Source organism: Heteronotia binoei, chromosome 13, assembly GCF_032191835.1.
Source record: "Heteronotia binoei isolate CCM8104 ecotype False Entrance Well chromosome 13, APGP_CSIRO_Hbin_v1, whole genome shotgun sequence".
NCBI classification, from domain to species: domain Eukaryota; kingdom Metazoa; phylum Chordata; class Lepidosauria; order Squamata; family Gekkonidae; genus Heteronotia; species Heteronotia binoei.
This window is the reverse complement of record NC_083235.1, coordinates 45,966,761-45,983,321: the sequence shown is the minus strand read 5'-3', so window position 1 is coordinate 45,983,321 and position 16,561 is coordinate 45,966,761. Positions and strand designations below refer to the sequence as shown.

At 44.7% G+C, this 16,561-nt stretch overlaps 1 protein-coding gene across 1 annotated transcript in view; it reads right to left on the bottom strand.

Moving 5' to 3' along the window:
- Positions 1-1,273: 1,273 nt before the first annotated feature.
- Positions 1,274-16,561, bottom strand: part of TIMELESS (timeless circadian regulator) — a 40,183-nt gene continuing 24,895 nt past the window's right edge. The window contains exons 20-29 of the mRNA XM_060252564.1: positions 15,994-16,117; positions 15,744-15,826; positions 14,977-15,119; positions 13,370-13,592; positions 11,656-11,724; positions 11,323-11,441; positions 10,062-10,170; positions 7,730-7,778; positions 5,736-5,815; positions 1,274-2,403 (exon numbers count right to left, since the gene is read on the bottom strand). Of these exons, the coding sequence (XP_060108547.1) occupies positions 2,327-2,403; positions 5,736-5,815; positions 7,730-7,778; positions 10,062-10,170; positions 11,323-11,441; positions 11,656-11,724; positions 13,370-13,592; positions 14,977-15,119; positions 15,744-15,826; positions 15,994-16,117 (1,076 nt within the window). The 3' untranslated portion in view covers positions 1,274-2,326. The remainder of the gene's footprint in view (positions 2,404-5,735; positions 5,816-7,729; positions 7,779-10,061; positions 10,171-11,322; positions 11,442-11,655; positions 11,725-13,369; positions 13,593-14,976; positions 15,120-15,743; positions 15,827-15,993; positions 16,118-16,561) is intronic.

The window sequence follows — 16,561 nt, the reverse complement described above, 5'->3', positions numbered from 1 at the left end:
CACCCCTCAAGAGGCCCTGCTTGGTTTCCAAGGCTTCTTATCGATGAGAGAGGAGAGGGGGAGGCAGCTTCAAAGGTTCCTGGCAGATGTTTCCCAAGGACTCCCCGTCACCCTCCAGTTGGCTTGGAATGCGAAGCATTTGTACACACTACCAGATACAGGGCTAGCTATTTCCTAGCAGTTACAATATAGATTCAGCTAAGCTAAGCAGGCATTACAATCATAGAGTTCAATAATTACAAGTTCTGACAGCATGTCTATTACATTCTTATGGAAAACTCAAGGGTCAGTATGCCTTATTGTCAATATGTAATCTTATATTCAGTTGATAGGAATGTCCTGGGGTACTGTATCTTGAACACATGAAACTGCCTTACAGAGTCAAACAATTGATCTATCCAGGAGCAGACACAGAGGCAAAAACCCCCCAACCAACCAAACAAACAAACAAACAAACAAAAAGCCAACCCAGCTCTAGATAGAGCCTAGTTTCTGGTCTCTCCCAGCTCCAGCCCCCAATGGGGGAAGGAGAAAGAGGGCCTACCAAACAGATGGGAAAGGATGGAGAGGGATTGCCAGGGCTTCTGCCCTGCTCATGCCCATCTACACTGTGCAAGGCAGGGGGGAGGGGGAAGCACTGTTCATGGCTGACCCTGCCTGCCTGCTTAGTGCAGGGCGGGGTCTGCCAGCCTGCAGTGGCAGAGCTTCCAACCCTTTCAGGGGTGTCCACTTCACACAGGGCCGAGCCAGAGGTAGGCTAGCCCGCAGGCCTTCAGCCCACTAGGAGTTGCCCCAGTGGCCTTACTGGCCGATCTGCCCAGATCCATATTATCTATTCTGACTGGCACCTCTCAAGAACTACAGTAAGGATGATGCTGATTTTCAAACAGACCTGCCAGTTTTAGCATGTTAAGCTAATACACCCTATTTATTTTACAGATAAAACACATTTGGATTAGGGTGGGTGACTTACATATAAAGTTAAGGAGGTCCTGAAAAGTACCCAAAGAGGGACTGAAGCTATTGGTAAACATTGTACCTTCCTCCTCTTTGGGAGAAAGGTACCCTAGCCTAAGATGTCTTCTTCAAATGTAACTGGTTCTTTTGTAGGAGGAAGAGCTGTTTAGGTTGGAGGAAGGCTTCAGACTTTGCTAAGTGGAAAACCAGGATACATGCCAATATTCTGCTCCTTACTGAGCTCCTTTACCCATTAAAGGTTTCCTCCCTTCCCTTTCAAGAATCCCTTGAACAGATAAGTGGGACAAGACAGAAATCCTTCAAAATATTTTATTTCTTCAGAATTATTCCAAAGATTAAAAAATTTAAATTTAAACCCCCACAAGACACTCACAGAAACACTGCCTGACAGGCAAAAGTGGGGAGCTTGGGAAATCAGTGGGAGGCTTACCTTTATTCTTCTCTGGCATTGCCTCCATCATGAACAACCCAAACAATAAAATCAACAGCTGAAAAACAAGGCAGCAGCAGACAAAGAGGTGGAAGCAGCTGGCAGTGGATGTATCTTGCCGGGGGATGGTTATCTGGGTGTAAAGAAAAGCTCGGGCAATGACTCTTCCCTGTGGAGCTGCAACTCTTGGGTGTCCTTCCTTGCCGTTTAGCTCTAACACAGGACGCTAAATGGGACTGAGAGGTTCCTGGTCCCGCACTCGTCTTCAGGGAAGGAGAAGTGGGAACAGGATAAAGCACAAATGACAGAGACAGGATATTTGTCTACAAACATTGTAAGGCAACATGTGAAAAGCAAAGGGACAATGCCAAGAAGGCCCAGGTGAAGGGGAGGGGAGCAAGGCAAATCCCACACATGAAAGAGTCTTAGGGAACAAAGAGCTTACATCCTTCAGTTTCAGCCTAGGAACCCAGTCTGCAAGGATGACACTGTACAGACAGCAGCATTGCCACTCTGGGGCAAATAAAAATTGGCTAGTCTACAAACATGGAACAAGTTCAAAGAGAGAGTGCATCATGTACAAGATTCAACCTGCATTAAGACTTATAACCCACACACAGCACCATGAAAATAAGCCCAATTCTTATTTTTACATGTTCTTCCGCTATTTTTAAGCCACTGGGTCCATCTGTCCTGTCCTGTTTCGTTTTAGTTTTGTATCCAGAGTCCAATTGTTCCGCATCCCCCCCCACCCTCCCAAAAAAGAAGTAATTGATGAGGCCTGAGAATATAGGAAGTCTGACAACTGCCAGTCTGGTCTAGTTAACATTCCACTGTCTGAAGTGACTGGTTACAATGCCAAGGCTGGAGACCTGTGGGTGTAATTGGCTTTCTGGGCCCAGTGAAGGCTCTGTTCCATTAATCTTCCTCCTCTTCCTCAATTCTCAGGCACTTCCTCTTGCCAGCAGGACGTGGCCCATCCTCCTCACTGGAGCCTGTAGGGCCAAACAGAAATTTAAAAAAAAACTGTGCAGTTGCTAATTCCAAGGTTGCAACTACAAGAAACTGCAAAATTAACAAAACAACGAACAAATACGGAATATTCCAGTCTAGAGAAAACCTGGAGGTTTTGGAAAAGAGAGAGTGTGAAACTGGATGGGGAAACCAGCACTGTGGTCCATCCCTGCTTAATCACATTCTAAACCATAAACAAAGGTTTCACTTATCTGCAACTGCTGTTCATCAAGGTATCCTCTGTACAGGCACACATAGGGATTGTGCATATTCAGGCTGGCCTCAGAAAGAACTTTCTAGCTTCTGAAGACTGGAAATCTGCTCCTCCCCCATGGCACAGGGGATGAATATGCCATGGTTTCCCCTCAGTTCTCCAGAACTGACAAAACCCCCAGAAAAAGGCACCAGAGAGCTCACAGTTTGGTGTAGTGGTTAAGTGTGCGGACTCTTATCTGGGAGAACTGGGTTTGATTCCCCACTCCTCCACTTGCACCTGCTAGCATACCCTTGGGTCAGCCATAGCCCTGGCAGAGGTTGTCCTTGAAAGGGCAGCTGCTGTGAGAGCCCTTTCCAGCCCCACCCACCTCACAGGGTGTCTGTTGTGGGGGAGGAAGGTAAAGGAGATTGTGAGCCGCTCTGAGACTCTTCAGAGTGGAGGGCGGGATATAAATCCAATATCTTCTTCTTCTACAGCAGGGCAAGAAGGAGCAAATATGTACTTGCACAAAAGACATCTTGACAAACAAAAGTTACAAGTAAGTGCAACCATGTTCTCGTCTTCAGTCTTCTGTGCAGTCCCATACTGGGAGAGTAACAAGCCAGGAGGTAGGTGAGAGTTCCTCAATCAAAAAGAGAATGCAGGATAGCTTTCCCCACAGCTGACTCCTGTCTAGCATCTGTGTCTGCAGTGATGGATGAAGGTATCAACAGAGGACCATGTCGCTGCTTTGCAAACTTCAAGCAGATACACCACAAAGGAAAGCAGCTGAAGAAGCTTGAGACCTTGTAGAATGGGCTCAAACTGAAAAGCGGACAAGAGCTGCCAGTGTGATCATAGCAAAGCATAAAACAATCCAATGAGACAAAGTTTAAGTCAATGCAGAGGGACTCTTACATGAGTCAGAATAACATACAAATGACTTGCAGTCCTGAAGAAACACCTGCATCCTCTGTAGATAAAATACCCTCAGGGAGTGTTTAGAAGCCAGGCCAGGCAAAGCCTGGCAATGTCAGAGTGATCCCTGATGCAGAAGGTCTGAGACGAGGGGAAGATGAACATAATGCTCTCTGGACCTGTTCAGAACCAGACCTGATGTGGTCAGAAAGGAGCTATCATAATGCAACATGTCCCTTGAGCAACTGTCTGAGAACTTTGCCCAATAGAGGATTCGGGAAGAATGCATAAAATAACCCCCAAGTCCATGGGATTTGAAAAACATCCCCAGTGAGGTCCAAATCGTGTCCTGCCCTGGAGCACGAAGTGTTGGCTGATGCTGCAAACAAATCCATTAGGAGAAACCCACAGGAGTGGTAACAATGGCTACATATTTGCCCAACATAGACCATTTGTGATGTGGCAGAGATACTCTTCTGAGAGCATCCACTGTTGAGTTGTGAACGCCAGCAATATGAATGTCTTGGTGGGAGACATTGGGCTGCATTGCTCAATTACAAACTTTTGCCCAGAGACAGCAAAACCTGCCCTGTTTGCTAAAGTAGGACAGGAGGGTGGTGTTGTCTGTGGGGCAGTGGCCAACCAAGTGTGAGGGCAGTGTACTAGAAGAAATTTCCTCCACATTCAAAATGCAGGTAGAAATGGGCATCTTTTAAATCAAGCATTACAAACCACAGATTAAAACATCTGTAACACAACTGGCAGAGAGATCATGCAGAACTTTTAATGTACAAGAACTTGTTTAACCGGTGCAGGTCAAGGATTGGTCAGTGACTCCCATTTTTTTTGGAAACCAAGAAGTATCTGGAGCAAAACTTGGAATGTGAAACTCACTGAATGGCCCTCTTATGCATTAAATCATACAAAGCTGGGGAGTAAGGTGGAGCTAGGGTTGCCAATCCCCAGTTGGGGGCCAGGGATCCCCTGGTTTGGAGGCCCTCCCCCTGCTTCAGGGTTATCAGAAAGTGTGTGTGTGGGGGAGAGGAAATGTCCACTGGGTACTCCATTATATCCATTGGAGACCAGTCCCTAGGATATAATGGAGAATTGATCTGTGGGTATCTGGGGCTGTGTTTTGAGGTAGAGAGAGTCTGGTGTTTGTTATTGCAAATAAACCATTGGTAAATACAGGCTAGAGCAAACAGAACAAGAAATGTGATGTTCCTGCCAGAGAAAAGGACTGGTAGGTGGGAATGTCAAGAGGCTGTCTTATCCACCAACCTCTTGTCTTTTCAGAAACACTGGCTCAGGCTTGAGACCTACAAACAAATCATACCAGCTTCTCTCTCTTTTACAACTCAAGGTCATGTTGACTGCAGTTTCAGAGAGTATGATGAGGAAAGAAAGGAGTCAACACTGGTGCCGGTGAAGTCACTGGGCCTAGAGGTTTCAAGGCTGAGAAACCAGGGAGGGAGTTGCGCCTGCACATGCCATTGCATTAGTCCCATGTCTGGATAACATTTGTGAGTCATCTCTTGATTCTAGCCCAAGTGGCCCTTGCTGGCCAGAGCACTTGCCTTGGACTTTGGACTCTAAAACTCTGTTTGGACAGAGCTGGATCAGACAGCTGGATGTAGATCACCAATGCTTGTAAAAGTGCTTAGGCTAGATATTTAGCTTTTGTTTAGCTAGGGTTACCGTGCCAGCAGCATGAAATGTTGAGGCACTCTTGCCCCGGTCATTGGGTGAAACAAGTACTGAGGGGGTCAAGTTTCAGCACTTGAAAAGGTGCATGGGGTGGCGGGGGGAGAGAACAAGAGTGCGTTACCCTGCAGTCCCAATAAGAACTGGGTCTTGGCAGCATTTTGACATGCCTCCTGATTGAAGACTTACTCCTGATTGGAAGAAAGCAAGTGCAGTGCAGAAACAGGCAGAGACATAACAGACAGCTTCCAGGCATACAATAGTACTACATGATGTAGAGATGGCAGAATTCCCTGTCTCCATGGATAGCTGATTGAAAGGAAGTAAAGCCAGACCATAACTAGTGCAGGCATATGCCATGAGGGAAAGTACATACACGAACCTCAGGTGTATAATTTATACCTCATAGCACAATAGCTATTCATTCAAGGCACACAGCTGCACTCCCCCTCCAAACACACACATGGAACTTGTAGGACTGCAGACATGAGATACCTTGGCTGTCGCTCTCGTGCTCATTGCTGCTGATCAAACGGATCCTCTTGGGTCCCAATGGGAGCTGCGTGGACTCCTCCCTGAACAGAAAAACAGTAAATTTTGGGATATTTTCATCACCTGTGAACACCAAAGCAAGTGATCTATCCTGAGACACTGGTTAGAGTGCTGGATTGGGATCTGGTTCAACTGGGTTCAAATCCCTACTCTGAGCCAGAAGGTTGGTGGGTAACACTGAGCCTGTCACAGCCTCTTGCCTTACTTATGTCACAAGGTGGTTGTTGTTGTTGCAAGCATAAAATAGCAGAGGGAAGATGATATGATAATCATTTTGGGTCCCCGTTACAGAGAAAAGTGGACTATTTGTTTTTTAAACATGCCTGGGAAAAGGGCCAAAGGCAAGAATGCAGCCCAGAAACAGTAGCTTCTTACACTTCATTCCTTCAGGCTTATTCTCTTCTGCCCCAGGTCATAACTGTTCAATTCAAGAGGTCTCTTTTTCTTCCCTCATTCCCACGATGAAGGGATTTTTACTTTTTTAATTTTAAAAATTTAAATTCATTTTTAAATTAGATTTTTAAAAGTGTAACCTCTGAAAAGAACGGAAATTTGCATTAAAAAAGAAAAAAATATGGCGGGGGTGGCCAGTGGTAGCTCTCCAGATGTTTTTTGCCATTGGCCATGCTGGCTGGGGCTGATGGGAGTTGTAGGCAAAAACATCTGGAGAGCTACCGCTGGCCACCCCTGAAATACGGAATACTTACATTTCCCTTGAAACTGTTTAGTACCCCACTTTGTCCCAAGCAATTTTTTAATGATTCCCCCCCCCCCAAACTCCTGATTCACAGTTATGTGATATTAATGAACTTTATTTTTAACCTTCCTCCAACATACTCAGGCTGACAGGTGCAAACCCCTCCCCACAAGAACAACTTAAGAAGAGCCCTGCTGCATCAGGCCAGTGGTCCACTTAGGCCAACATATAGGGCACAGAACAGAGTTCAGAGTCTGATGCCACCTCCTAGCACTGGTATGAAGTGCTTTGCAGCCTCTATGACCATGGAAGTTCCCTTTAATCACCATAACTAGTACCAGCTGATGGACCTACTATTCTCCATGAACCTGGCTAATCCCTTTTAAAGCCATCTCTTTTTGTGGCCACTATATCCACTGGCAATGAATTCCACCCCTAGTAGCTCATTAAGCAGCACTTCCTTTTGCCTTCCAGACCCTACTGCCTATCAGCTTTACTGGGTGCCACCCTACGCTTAATTTTATAAAACTCTATCATGCCCCTTCTTAGCTACCTTATTTCTAAACTTAAATGCTCAAGACTCTTTAATATTGTTCTCACAACAAAGAGACATCTAATGGCTCAGGATCGCCCAGTAAACATCATAGCAGATTTGGGATTTCAACCCAATTCGTTCCAATCTATGTAAGCACATTAACCACCAAGTTACACTAGCTCTCTGTGATAGCATCTCACATGGTAGGTTGAGATAGTATGATTCTATAAGCCAATCAGATCACAAAGGAAAAGCCAGAGTGACACAATAGTGTGATTCCAGTGCTGCTAATTAATTGTTGGCAGAACCTCCTAACAGATAAGCAGCAGCTCTTATTTCTGGTGTTTTGCTCCCGCTCAAGATATGGCAGCATTTGACTGAGAGAGACAGGAAGAGAAAAGCCACACACAGTTTTGTGCTCCTGTCTATGATTTGGTAGTATAATCCTGAGCCTGAAGGGTAGAACCGCTTAATTCCAAGAATTCTGAAAAAAGATCATTCCAAATGAATGAATGTAAAATTCTAAAGGAGACGATAAATGTGTGTTGTATTTTAGGAAAAGCAAAAATGAATTCAAACACATTTGCTATAGCTACTGAAGTCTTCTTCTGAACAACATTGCTCTCAGCGTTCCCCAATCAATCTGTGATTCTCCTCCAGCCCCAATACCATCATCCCCTTATGGGTGCAATTCTTAATCCTCACTTTTCTGGTATCAGGCTCCTTGGTCCCTCTGTCTCAAGAACTTCTTGCTCTGAAACAAAAAGGAGAGTGCATTAACTGCAAGATGGTTTGCACAGAACTGCTGCGTGGTGGAGGAAAGCTGGATCCCAGATGCATTCATCTAGCCTAGCATTCCACATCAACTCAAATACAGAGATGTCTATAAAAGGGTCCAGAGCACCCCAGAGCAGCAAGTCTCCCAAGCACACAACCATAGCATTTTTGCTTACATTTGTAGAGAGAATGTTAATAAACATTTGTCACCAAGAAAAGCAAAGCCAACAAGCTCTCAAAATCTATGGACTTTATTTAGCCACCTTAAGACTGTGGCCAGCATCGCTAAGGAAATGTCATCTCCACCCCCGCATGGACCTCAAAACATTTTTTAATTAAAGCAACCAACACATGTGGTTTCAGTCACTGATCCAGAATTCAGTTGCAAAAGCTCTTCTGACTCTAAGCAGCACAGATGTACATTTCAGATTAATTCAACAAGGGACAGTGCAACAGCAGTGGTCTTTCACGTGAATGATGGATTCCCTGCTTTCCTATGGAAGGCAGGAAGCAAAAACAGCAGGTTTATCAAGCTCCTTCCTCCTTGGGGTCAGGGGAAAAGACACAGGGTACTGTACATGCTGATGGGCAGAATATGGCTTTGTGGGTTACAGATCTGATAGTAAGCCATGTGCATGTCATTCTGCCAGGCATGGAGGACCCATTCCCCCAATCTCATTCTAGACAAGGAAACATAATTTACTACTAGAAGGCAGTAAGGATGATAAGAAATAAAACTTACAAAGAAAAGCCTAGAGCAAACTCTGAGAGCACACCCTCAAGATAATGAGACAGCATAATGCCAGCCAAGATTTGTAAAACTGGAACCAAATCACAAAACAGATTAATCTCTTAACATCTGGGAAATTTTACATACATTATTTTGGGCTAGATTTTGCAACAACTAAAGTGCGTGCTTGGACTCTAGCATTTATCTGATTGTGATGGCCATTTTTTGTCCCCCCCCCCCAAGTGTTTAGACTTCTAAATGCAAAGACTTCTAATCCTGCTCCATGTTGGATGCACAGCTGCAAAAATGAGCCAAAATCTTGTGATACATAAAGATGGTAGCAACTGTTTTACAGCTGAGCATTATAATCTGCCAACATGGCTGCAATGGACACATATCCTGGGAGCAGAATAGCAGAACTTGCTTTAAGAGGCAGCCTACATTTGAAATCTGAAGTCACTTGCTTTGAGTGTTACTTTGAGTGTTACTTACAGTCATACAAACCAGGGCCCTTTTAGACTTACAAAATCAGCAAGTTTTATATGTAATAGGTGTGTATGTGCACAAGTATCCTTAAAATGTCTACTGTGCTTCTGTAAGGATTCTCCAGTTTCTGGCTGAGTGGCTGTGATGCCATGGATTGTTCACTAACACTCTCAAATCTAAGGGAAAGGTCCAGTGATATAATTTTGAGAAGCCAAGTTCTGAGAGCAGCAAAAAACTAATATAGGCAGGGGCAAACCAAGTAGGGTTTTTTTTTTGGGGGGGGGGCCCTCAGAGGATCTAGAAAGCAAGAAGCTATCAGCTGAAGCAGAAAAGTAGACAGGCAATAAGAAAATCACACATTAGCCATAATCATCAGTCAGCCAAGGAACTAGAAAAGCTACGGGCAAGGGATACTAGCACTGAAAGAATGAAGACCTACCAGAAGGTGAGGCTGTAGAAAAAGAGAAGGCAAGAACCAGGGTGGGTTAGTAGGATGCCTTAAGCAGCATAGGTGGAAAATATGTCAGCAAGGCAGAGGCCAGAGACAGTAAGCCAGTGAGGCAAAGAAATCAGGACAACAATGAATTGATATAACCAGCCCAAACTTTATCTGCTGGTCTACATATGATTATTAATGCATATGCAATTTTTGCTGGAGAATTAGCTGTAAGATGCAAGATTTCAAACAATTCTGAAGCAATGACAAAAATATACAAAATAGGAGCTGTTTTCAGTGCTCTCCAAAATTTCCATTGAAAAAATTGGAAAAAATCCTTAGACATTTTCATGCTATATGTGTGAACTGAGTAAAACCTTCTGAAACCATTTTACTAACTCCAAAAAAAAGATATGTCATAGGAGTTCCACTCCCCTCAGAACTCTCAAAATTTCCATTGGAAAATCTGGAACGTTCCTCAAGGGAAAAGGACATATTTTTGCCAAATTCTTTCCTACCCTGCACCCCCAGGCCTTCACATCTCTAGGTCAGCTTCAGCAAACATGGCTTCCAGGGCAATCCTCCCCCACCCTTGGCATTTGCCTTACCAGTTGGGTGTCCTTGAGTCACATCTGCCAATCCCTGCAGGGCAATGGAAGCAGCCAGATGCCGCAGCTGTTCTGGGTGGAGCTTGGCTGGGATGCGCCAGAAAGATTCCTATAGAAAGTAAAACAAATAAATTGTGTGACGTTTTTTAAAGTGTTGTCAGCTTCTGGCCACAAGAAGGCATCATCTGCTTTTTGTACCTTCTGTCCACCTTTATATGAAAGACTTGTTGCAGTTGGCTGGGTGTGCACCCCCAAAATGATAACATTACCCCTCCTTTGCCAAGCCCAAAGAATACTGTTCAATCCTTCAATAAATGAAGATGGAAAAAGCTTCAAAACGTAAGTACAAGTTTGAAATATAAATTCTAATAGAAAAACCCTGCTGCTCCAGAAGTGAGGAGCGCTCTGAACCATCAGATCTGGCTTCATTTCATGGTGGAGTGACAGCAAGGATTCCTTATCATTATTCATCTTGAGCTAAAGACATATATCCCCTCCCTCCATTACTGCAGCATTAAATTCTACCCAATGATTTTCGCCTGTGCATATATACTCTGTACATGTGCCCATGCTGAACACTTGGACTCAGAATCTCTAACTACATGATCAGCCATGTACTACAATGTTTGTTTATACTCAGAATTCAATTCAGAGCAGGGGGGGCTGATTTGGATCGGAATTGCAGGCAGAGGAGCATAAACCTTCCTCCCGAAGCCATTTTCTCAACCTGAATCCTCCCAGTCTGCTATTTCCTTCTTCTTGCATGCCATAGTCCTCATCCAGATCGGCTCTCTCACACATGGGAATTGAGTTCCAAGCAAGGCACTCAGAGCACACACTTGATTTTCAGGATCCAGGGAGGGCTTCAGGAAAGCACAATGTGAAGTTAATTCCTAACACACTGCACGGAAGGGGATTAAACCTGGGATTCATGGGTCAGACTAAAGGGTAATTACTGATGCTAAAACCTTGGATGCATTCTGAGCTCTAAACTGGAAACTACAGCTGGCAATCTAATTCCCAGAGCAGAAAATAAACTAACATCTGAGTGAAAGCCAGTTGAATTCCAGCAGGAATTTTAGCTAGGCATCTGGAAAGGAGACCCAGAGATGAGCATCAGTGCAGCTCTTGGACCATGGATAAGAATTTAAAATAGCCCTTTGGAGGGGATAGGAGAAGCAACCCCAAAGCAGAAAATCATCACAAAATACTATCCCTGTCCCACATTCTAATTTTCTTCTCCGGCAAAAAAAGAAGTTACCTGTTCATTGGCTGGGGCTCGTATCCCAACTTTCCGTAGCAGCTTCTGGAAGTCTTTATGGTCCATTGCATCCTCATTCTCTTCAGACAGCGGTACCAAAGGCACAGGTTGGGCACATCCTGGGGAAATAAGTCACCCATCTTGCTAAATTCTGGCCATTGTACCAGTATCATAGTGGTTAGTCAGTTCTTGCCTCTGGTGGAAAACTAAGACATAGCAGCTAGGTCTCTGCCCATTTAAAAATACATCCATTACCCCACAGTTTCTCACTCCGAAGGACAAGGCACAGAGCTAAGAAACAGTAATACCAGGCCCAGTTCTCCCTGTATTTACCATCCACTTCCCTGTCATCAGCTGTTCGGTATAGGCAGCTCTGGAGCCACAGCAGAGGACCAGACAGGCCTGTGGAGACAAAAGTGAAGATGGATGGGAGAGAAACCCCTTCTCCTCAATGACTTTGGACAAAGAGGCAGGGAATGGTAACACTATACTGAGTCCCAGGGAAGGCCCAGCCTGGGCTCAAGCCCTTTGTGTGATTCAGCCCATTAATAAAACTTTAGACATAAAAACAGTTGGTTTCTTTCATAATGCATGACACTGTATGTATGGGATGCGAGCACTGAGGGGGGAGGAAAGTCATTGCAAGTTTCAAAGGAAGTCTAAGAAATTATGCTTTGGGGACAAAGATTTGGTCTACATATAACAGAATGAACTACATTTCTACAAAATACGGGGGGGGGGGGGGGGGGCGGAGCAGGATGTCACATTTTTGAATGCTTTCTGATGTTTTCTAAAGAGAAAACAGCATAGCAGCAAAGAGCCAGGCCAGAACCTCACCCTTGAGGAGCTAGTTCTGCATTTGCAAGGAATATTTTAAATGAGAGCTCCTTCTAAAGTTGGTCCCACAGCTACGAAGTATTCCACAACTTCACTCAATTGCAATTGCAGACACTGTATGTGAGTGTCAAACAGAGAAGCATCTGTGGTAGGCTGGTGGCTGAAGGGCAGGCAGCTCAGAGGCAGCACCAACATCGGCATGCAAAAAGAGGCCCGCAAGACTGCAATAAGACATGGACCTCATGTCCGATTAATCGTCAGTACAAATCAGAGTTGAAAAGACTTCAAACCATAGAATTTCCAAGCCAGAAATTAGTACTTGTTCTAGATAGGCATTCCATTAAAAATGTGTGCACTGTTCACAAAACAAAGAGACAGACTCTGTTACTAGTTTTGGTTTCACGGGGTTAGGACTAAGAAGAGAAGCCTGCTTCGTAAAGGCGTATGACTTCAAGCAAGATCTCTCCTTTCAGTTTTAAAGGATAAGAAGGTTTCCACTGGGAACAGCATTCCCTGAAGTTTCAGATGGTAATTTCTAAGAACTGTCCCAACAATGATTCCTAGCAGATCTAATTTTCAAGCTGAGTTCCGGATAATCCTGGGGTTCTCTGCGTGCTACCACCCATCTTCCCCTGCAGTGTGCAGCCACAGTAAGCATGTTCTAGAATTCATGCAAGAATGACAGATATGTTCAAGAGATCTGCCCTGTACCTCCTCAAACAGTACCCCTGCAGAAGTCATTACATGCACTGAAATCAACACATGGAGAGGGGAAGTGGGCAGGAGTACCCCATCCCACATATGCACAGCCACCAGCTAGCAAGACACAGTTTATACAAAGTGTATAAAGTGTGTGTAAGTGGACTGTGAGCATGCTACTTTTTCAGACATTCAGGATCACAGAAACACTACACATTCCTGAGCTGCTGACTGTATGCAGGTGAGGTGGCAGAGCCAGCAATCTTCTGCTTGTTCTCCTTTCTATATGAACTGATTTCAACATGCATAACATCATCTGCAGAAGGCTCATGCACTTGTGCAGGTTCTCAAAGACAAACAGTTTGGAAACTGCTATCCATTAGCACCATGGCACTGCGTCAGCAGACGACACCAGGGGACACTGCCTCCTTTTCCGTATTGCTTGCATTGCTGCCTCCTTTTCTGCTACAAGGTAGCCTTTTCTAAGGAGAATATTCTGCTGCTTTCTCACCTTCTTGCTGCAGACTTTGTATGAGCTCCTGGGAGTCCCTGTCAGAGGCGGCAGCCCCCTTTTTGCTAGTCCCCCTATCCAGGAGTCTGTTGGACATGTCACCATCACCATCCTCCCAGGCTGGCTCCTCATCCTCACTTCCCAAATCATCCTCTTCCTCCTCCTCTTCATTAGCCTCATCCAGGTCAGGCACCCCAAAGTCCTTGGGGAACATGCTATTGTTCTGAAAGCAATGAAGACAGACAAGAGTAAACCACAGCATAGAGCTGCAATAGACATAAACTCCACCATCTTCCTCTTACTAACACATAAAGGATACAAGAATTCAATCACATCAACCTACTTCCATTGAAGCCAGATGTAACAACTTGAAATGTGTCAAGCCTTACATATAACTATCTGGACTCAAACTTAGTTATCACATCTGTTGTTAACTTTTATTATCTGAATGCTCATTTGCTGCTATTCATATGTTACCAACTGTGTTATTCCAGTCTTAGCTGCGCTTATGCATCTTGACTCCAATTAGCCCTTTCTAGCAACTAAACCACGTCCCCTCAAACGATATGTAATGCCTGAGGAAATCTGTTTCAGTGTATCTGAAGGAATGTGCTTCTACACATGCTAAGTCTCTCAGAACTTGCTTACACCCAGAATTGAACTTTGTTGGTTTTGGAGGTGCCTTTGAACTCAAACTTAGCTCTCACATATGTTTCATAACTCTTGTATTGGTATGCTAATTTGCCGCCATTCACAGGTCTTAACAACTCCTTTAATCCAATCTCAGCTATACTGATTGCCCAGTTACTTCTGCATCCCAATCCTAACTAGGCCTCCTGGCATCTACCAGCCCCACCTCTACCTATATGTAAGGCTTGAGGAAAACTGTTTCAATGTATCTGAAGAAGCGTGCATGCATACAAAAGCTTATACTCAGAATTACTTTGTTGGTCTTAAATGTGCCACTGGACTCAAACTTGGTTCTGTTGCTTCAGATCAATATGGTTACCCACTTGAATATATCTACACAAATATTCCAGCCTAATCCCTTCCTTTTAGAAAACAGTTACATATATAAGAGGCTAAGACTGGCTGCCACCTGTAAGTCCACCTCTCCCACTAATTTGTTGAGCTACTGTAATATTTGTGAAAACCTTTTATACCCTACCTCTCCAAAGGGGACTTACAGAAAAGTAAGAACCAAGAAACAGGCAGAGTTCTGCCACAAGCAATCTATCTAGTAAGACAGAAAAGGCTCTGATACTGGTGGTGCAGATTCTGCCAAGGAAATGAAATGTTCCAGACTGATTAGGGAAAACCTCCCAGCCCTTGCACTGGAGGACTTCTTGACTATTAGTCAAAAGCAGGGATGTTTGGAAGGGAATGCAACTAAAATGCAAGAGGAAAGTTAAGGGAAGCACCATGCTTATGAAAGGGCACTTGCACTAGACTGCAGTCATTTGGTTTCTCCCTCATGTAGCCATTTGGAAAGGGATCAAGCCTGCTCAAGATCTGTCCAACTGCCAAGGGTCTAATGCAAATATGTAATGCATATGTGCATCTGTAATGCAGACACATATAGAGATAATGGAGGGTGGGCACTGTACCTCATCAAGGTAGCCAGGCTTGCGTTTGCGCTTCTTGTAGAGCTGCTTACGGTCAGACACCAGCCCCATTTTGAGGAGCTTCTCAATAATGCGGGCCTTGGATCGTTTCGCTGTGATGTGCCTCATCACATTGCCCAGGATATCTGCCAAAGAGACACAAGGACAACAAAAATGAGTATGAGCCTGGGTAGGGTATGGTTAAATATGACTAGGCAGTTTAGCTCAAAACCACCAGGATGAACTATTCCCCCACCCCTTTACAGCACATGGATTTAAAGAATATTGGATTATTCTCCTTAGAAAATGCCACAGAAAAACAGCAGAAGTGGTCAATAAGGGTTAAAATAGTCACCATTGGGAAAAGAAGAAGATATTGGATTTATATCCCGCCCTCCACTCCGAAGAGTCTCAGAGCGGCTCACAATCTCCTTTACCTTCCTCCCCCTCAACAGACACCCTGTGAGGTGGGTGGGGCTAAGAGAGCTCTTACAGCAGCTGCCCTTTCAAGGACAACCTCTGCCAGGGCTATGGCTAACCCAAGGCCATTCCAGCAGGTGCAAGTGGAGGAGTGGGGAATCAAACCCGGTTCTCCCAGATAAGAGTCCACACACTTAACCACTACACCAAACTGGTTGGAAAATAATCCTGCCAGAAGAACAGAAACATTTGTGTGTGTGGTTTTAGATCTTGGCCATTTCCAGCTTTCCTGTCACTGCCCAACCCTCACATTCAGAAAGACCCAGGTTCTTTCAGCCGCCCAGCCTCACCATCTGTGCCCTGGAATTCCTCAAAGAGCCGCTGAAGCTCTGCTTCTTGATCCTGTGTCCACAGGACAATGCGGGTCCCCTTTCTGTAAAAGAAAGCATAGCAACATCAGTGACTCTGGAGCTTACCTCCTGCCATGCTCCAGGACTTTCAGCAAGTGAGGCTGCAGATGTCTGCAACACACAGTCCAACACCAAAACCCCAGAGAAGACAACTCTCTACCCATCCCAAACTCAAAAAAGAATGACTTACCGCTCTTGAGGAAAGTCTCGCACACTGCTTGCTAGTCCCAAGTGCACCAGCTGCTTAGCCACCTGTTTACGAGTCCGGTTGTTGTTTCTCAGGTGGGCCAGGATGCTGTTAAGCACATCTGCTCCTGATGCCAAGGGGGGAAATGGTGTGTAATGCCTTAGAAATAGAATTCTTGACTACCAGTCTTCATATATGAAAACAGAAGCAAAATGTTCTACACAAAGGAATGGGCAATACATTCTAATAGCCCTCCTTTCACATGCATACCTTTAGTAGACCTGCAGCCCTTTAACAGAGAACCAACAATCATTAAAACTTCTATCCCTAGTGGCAATTCTTACCCACCGATTTGACCACACAAGTGGATATTTATAAAGCCTACACAGTTCTGGGACTTGGAAACTCTGGCTGCCATAGTTCTTTCTACTCAGAACCACTTCCCAGTCAGAAATGAAACACAGGAGTCCTGACTCTGCCTCAGCCTTTTTGATCCCAGCTGTAGTTTGCAGGGCCAGAGAATAAAATCAAGGCACTCTATACACAATCTAGATTGCAGCACCTCTCTCTA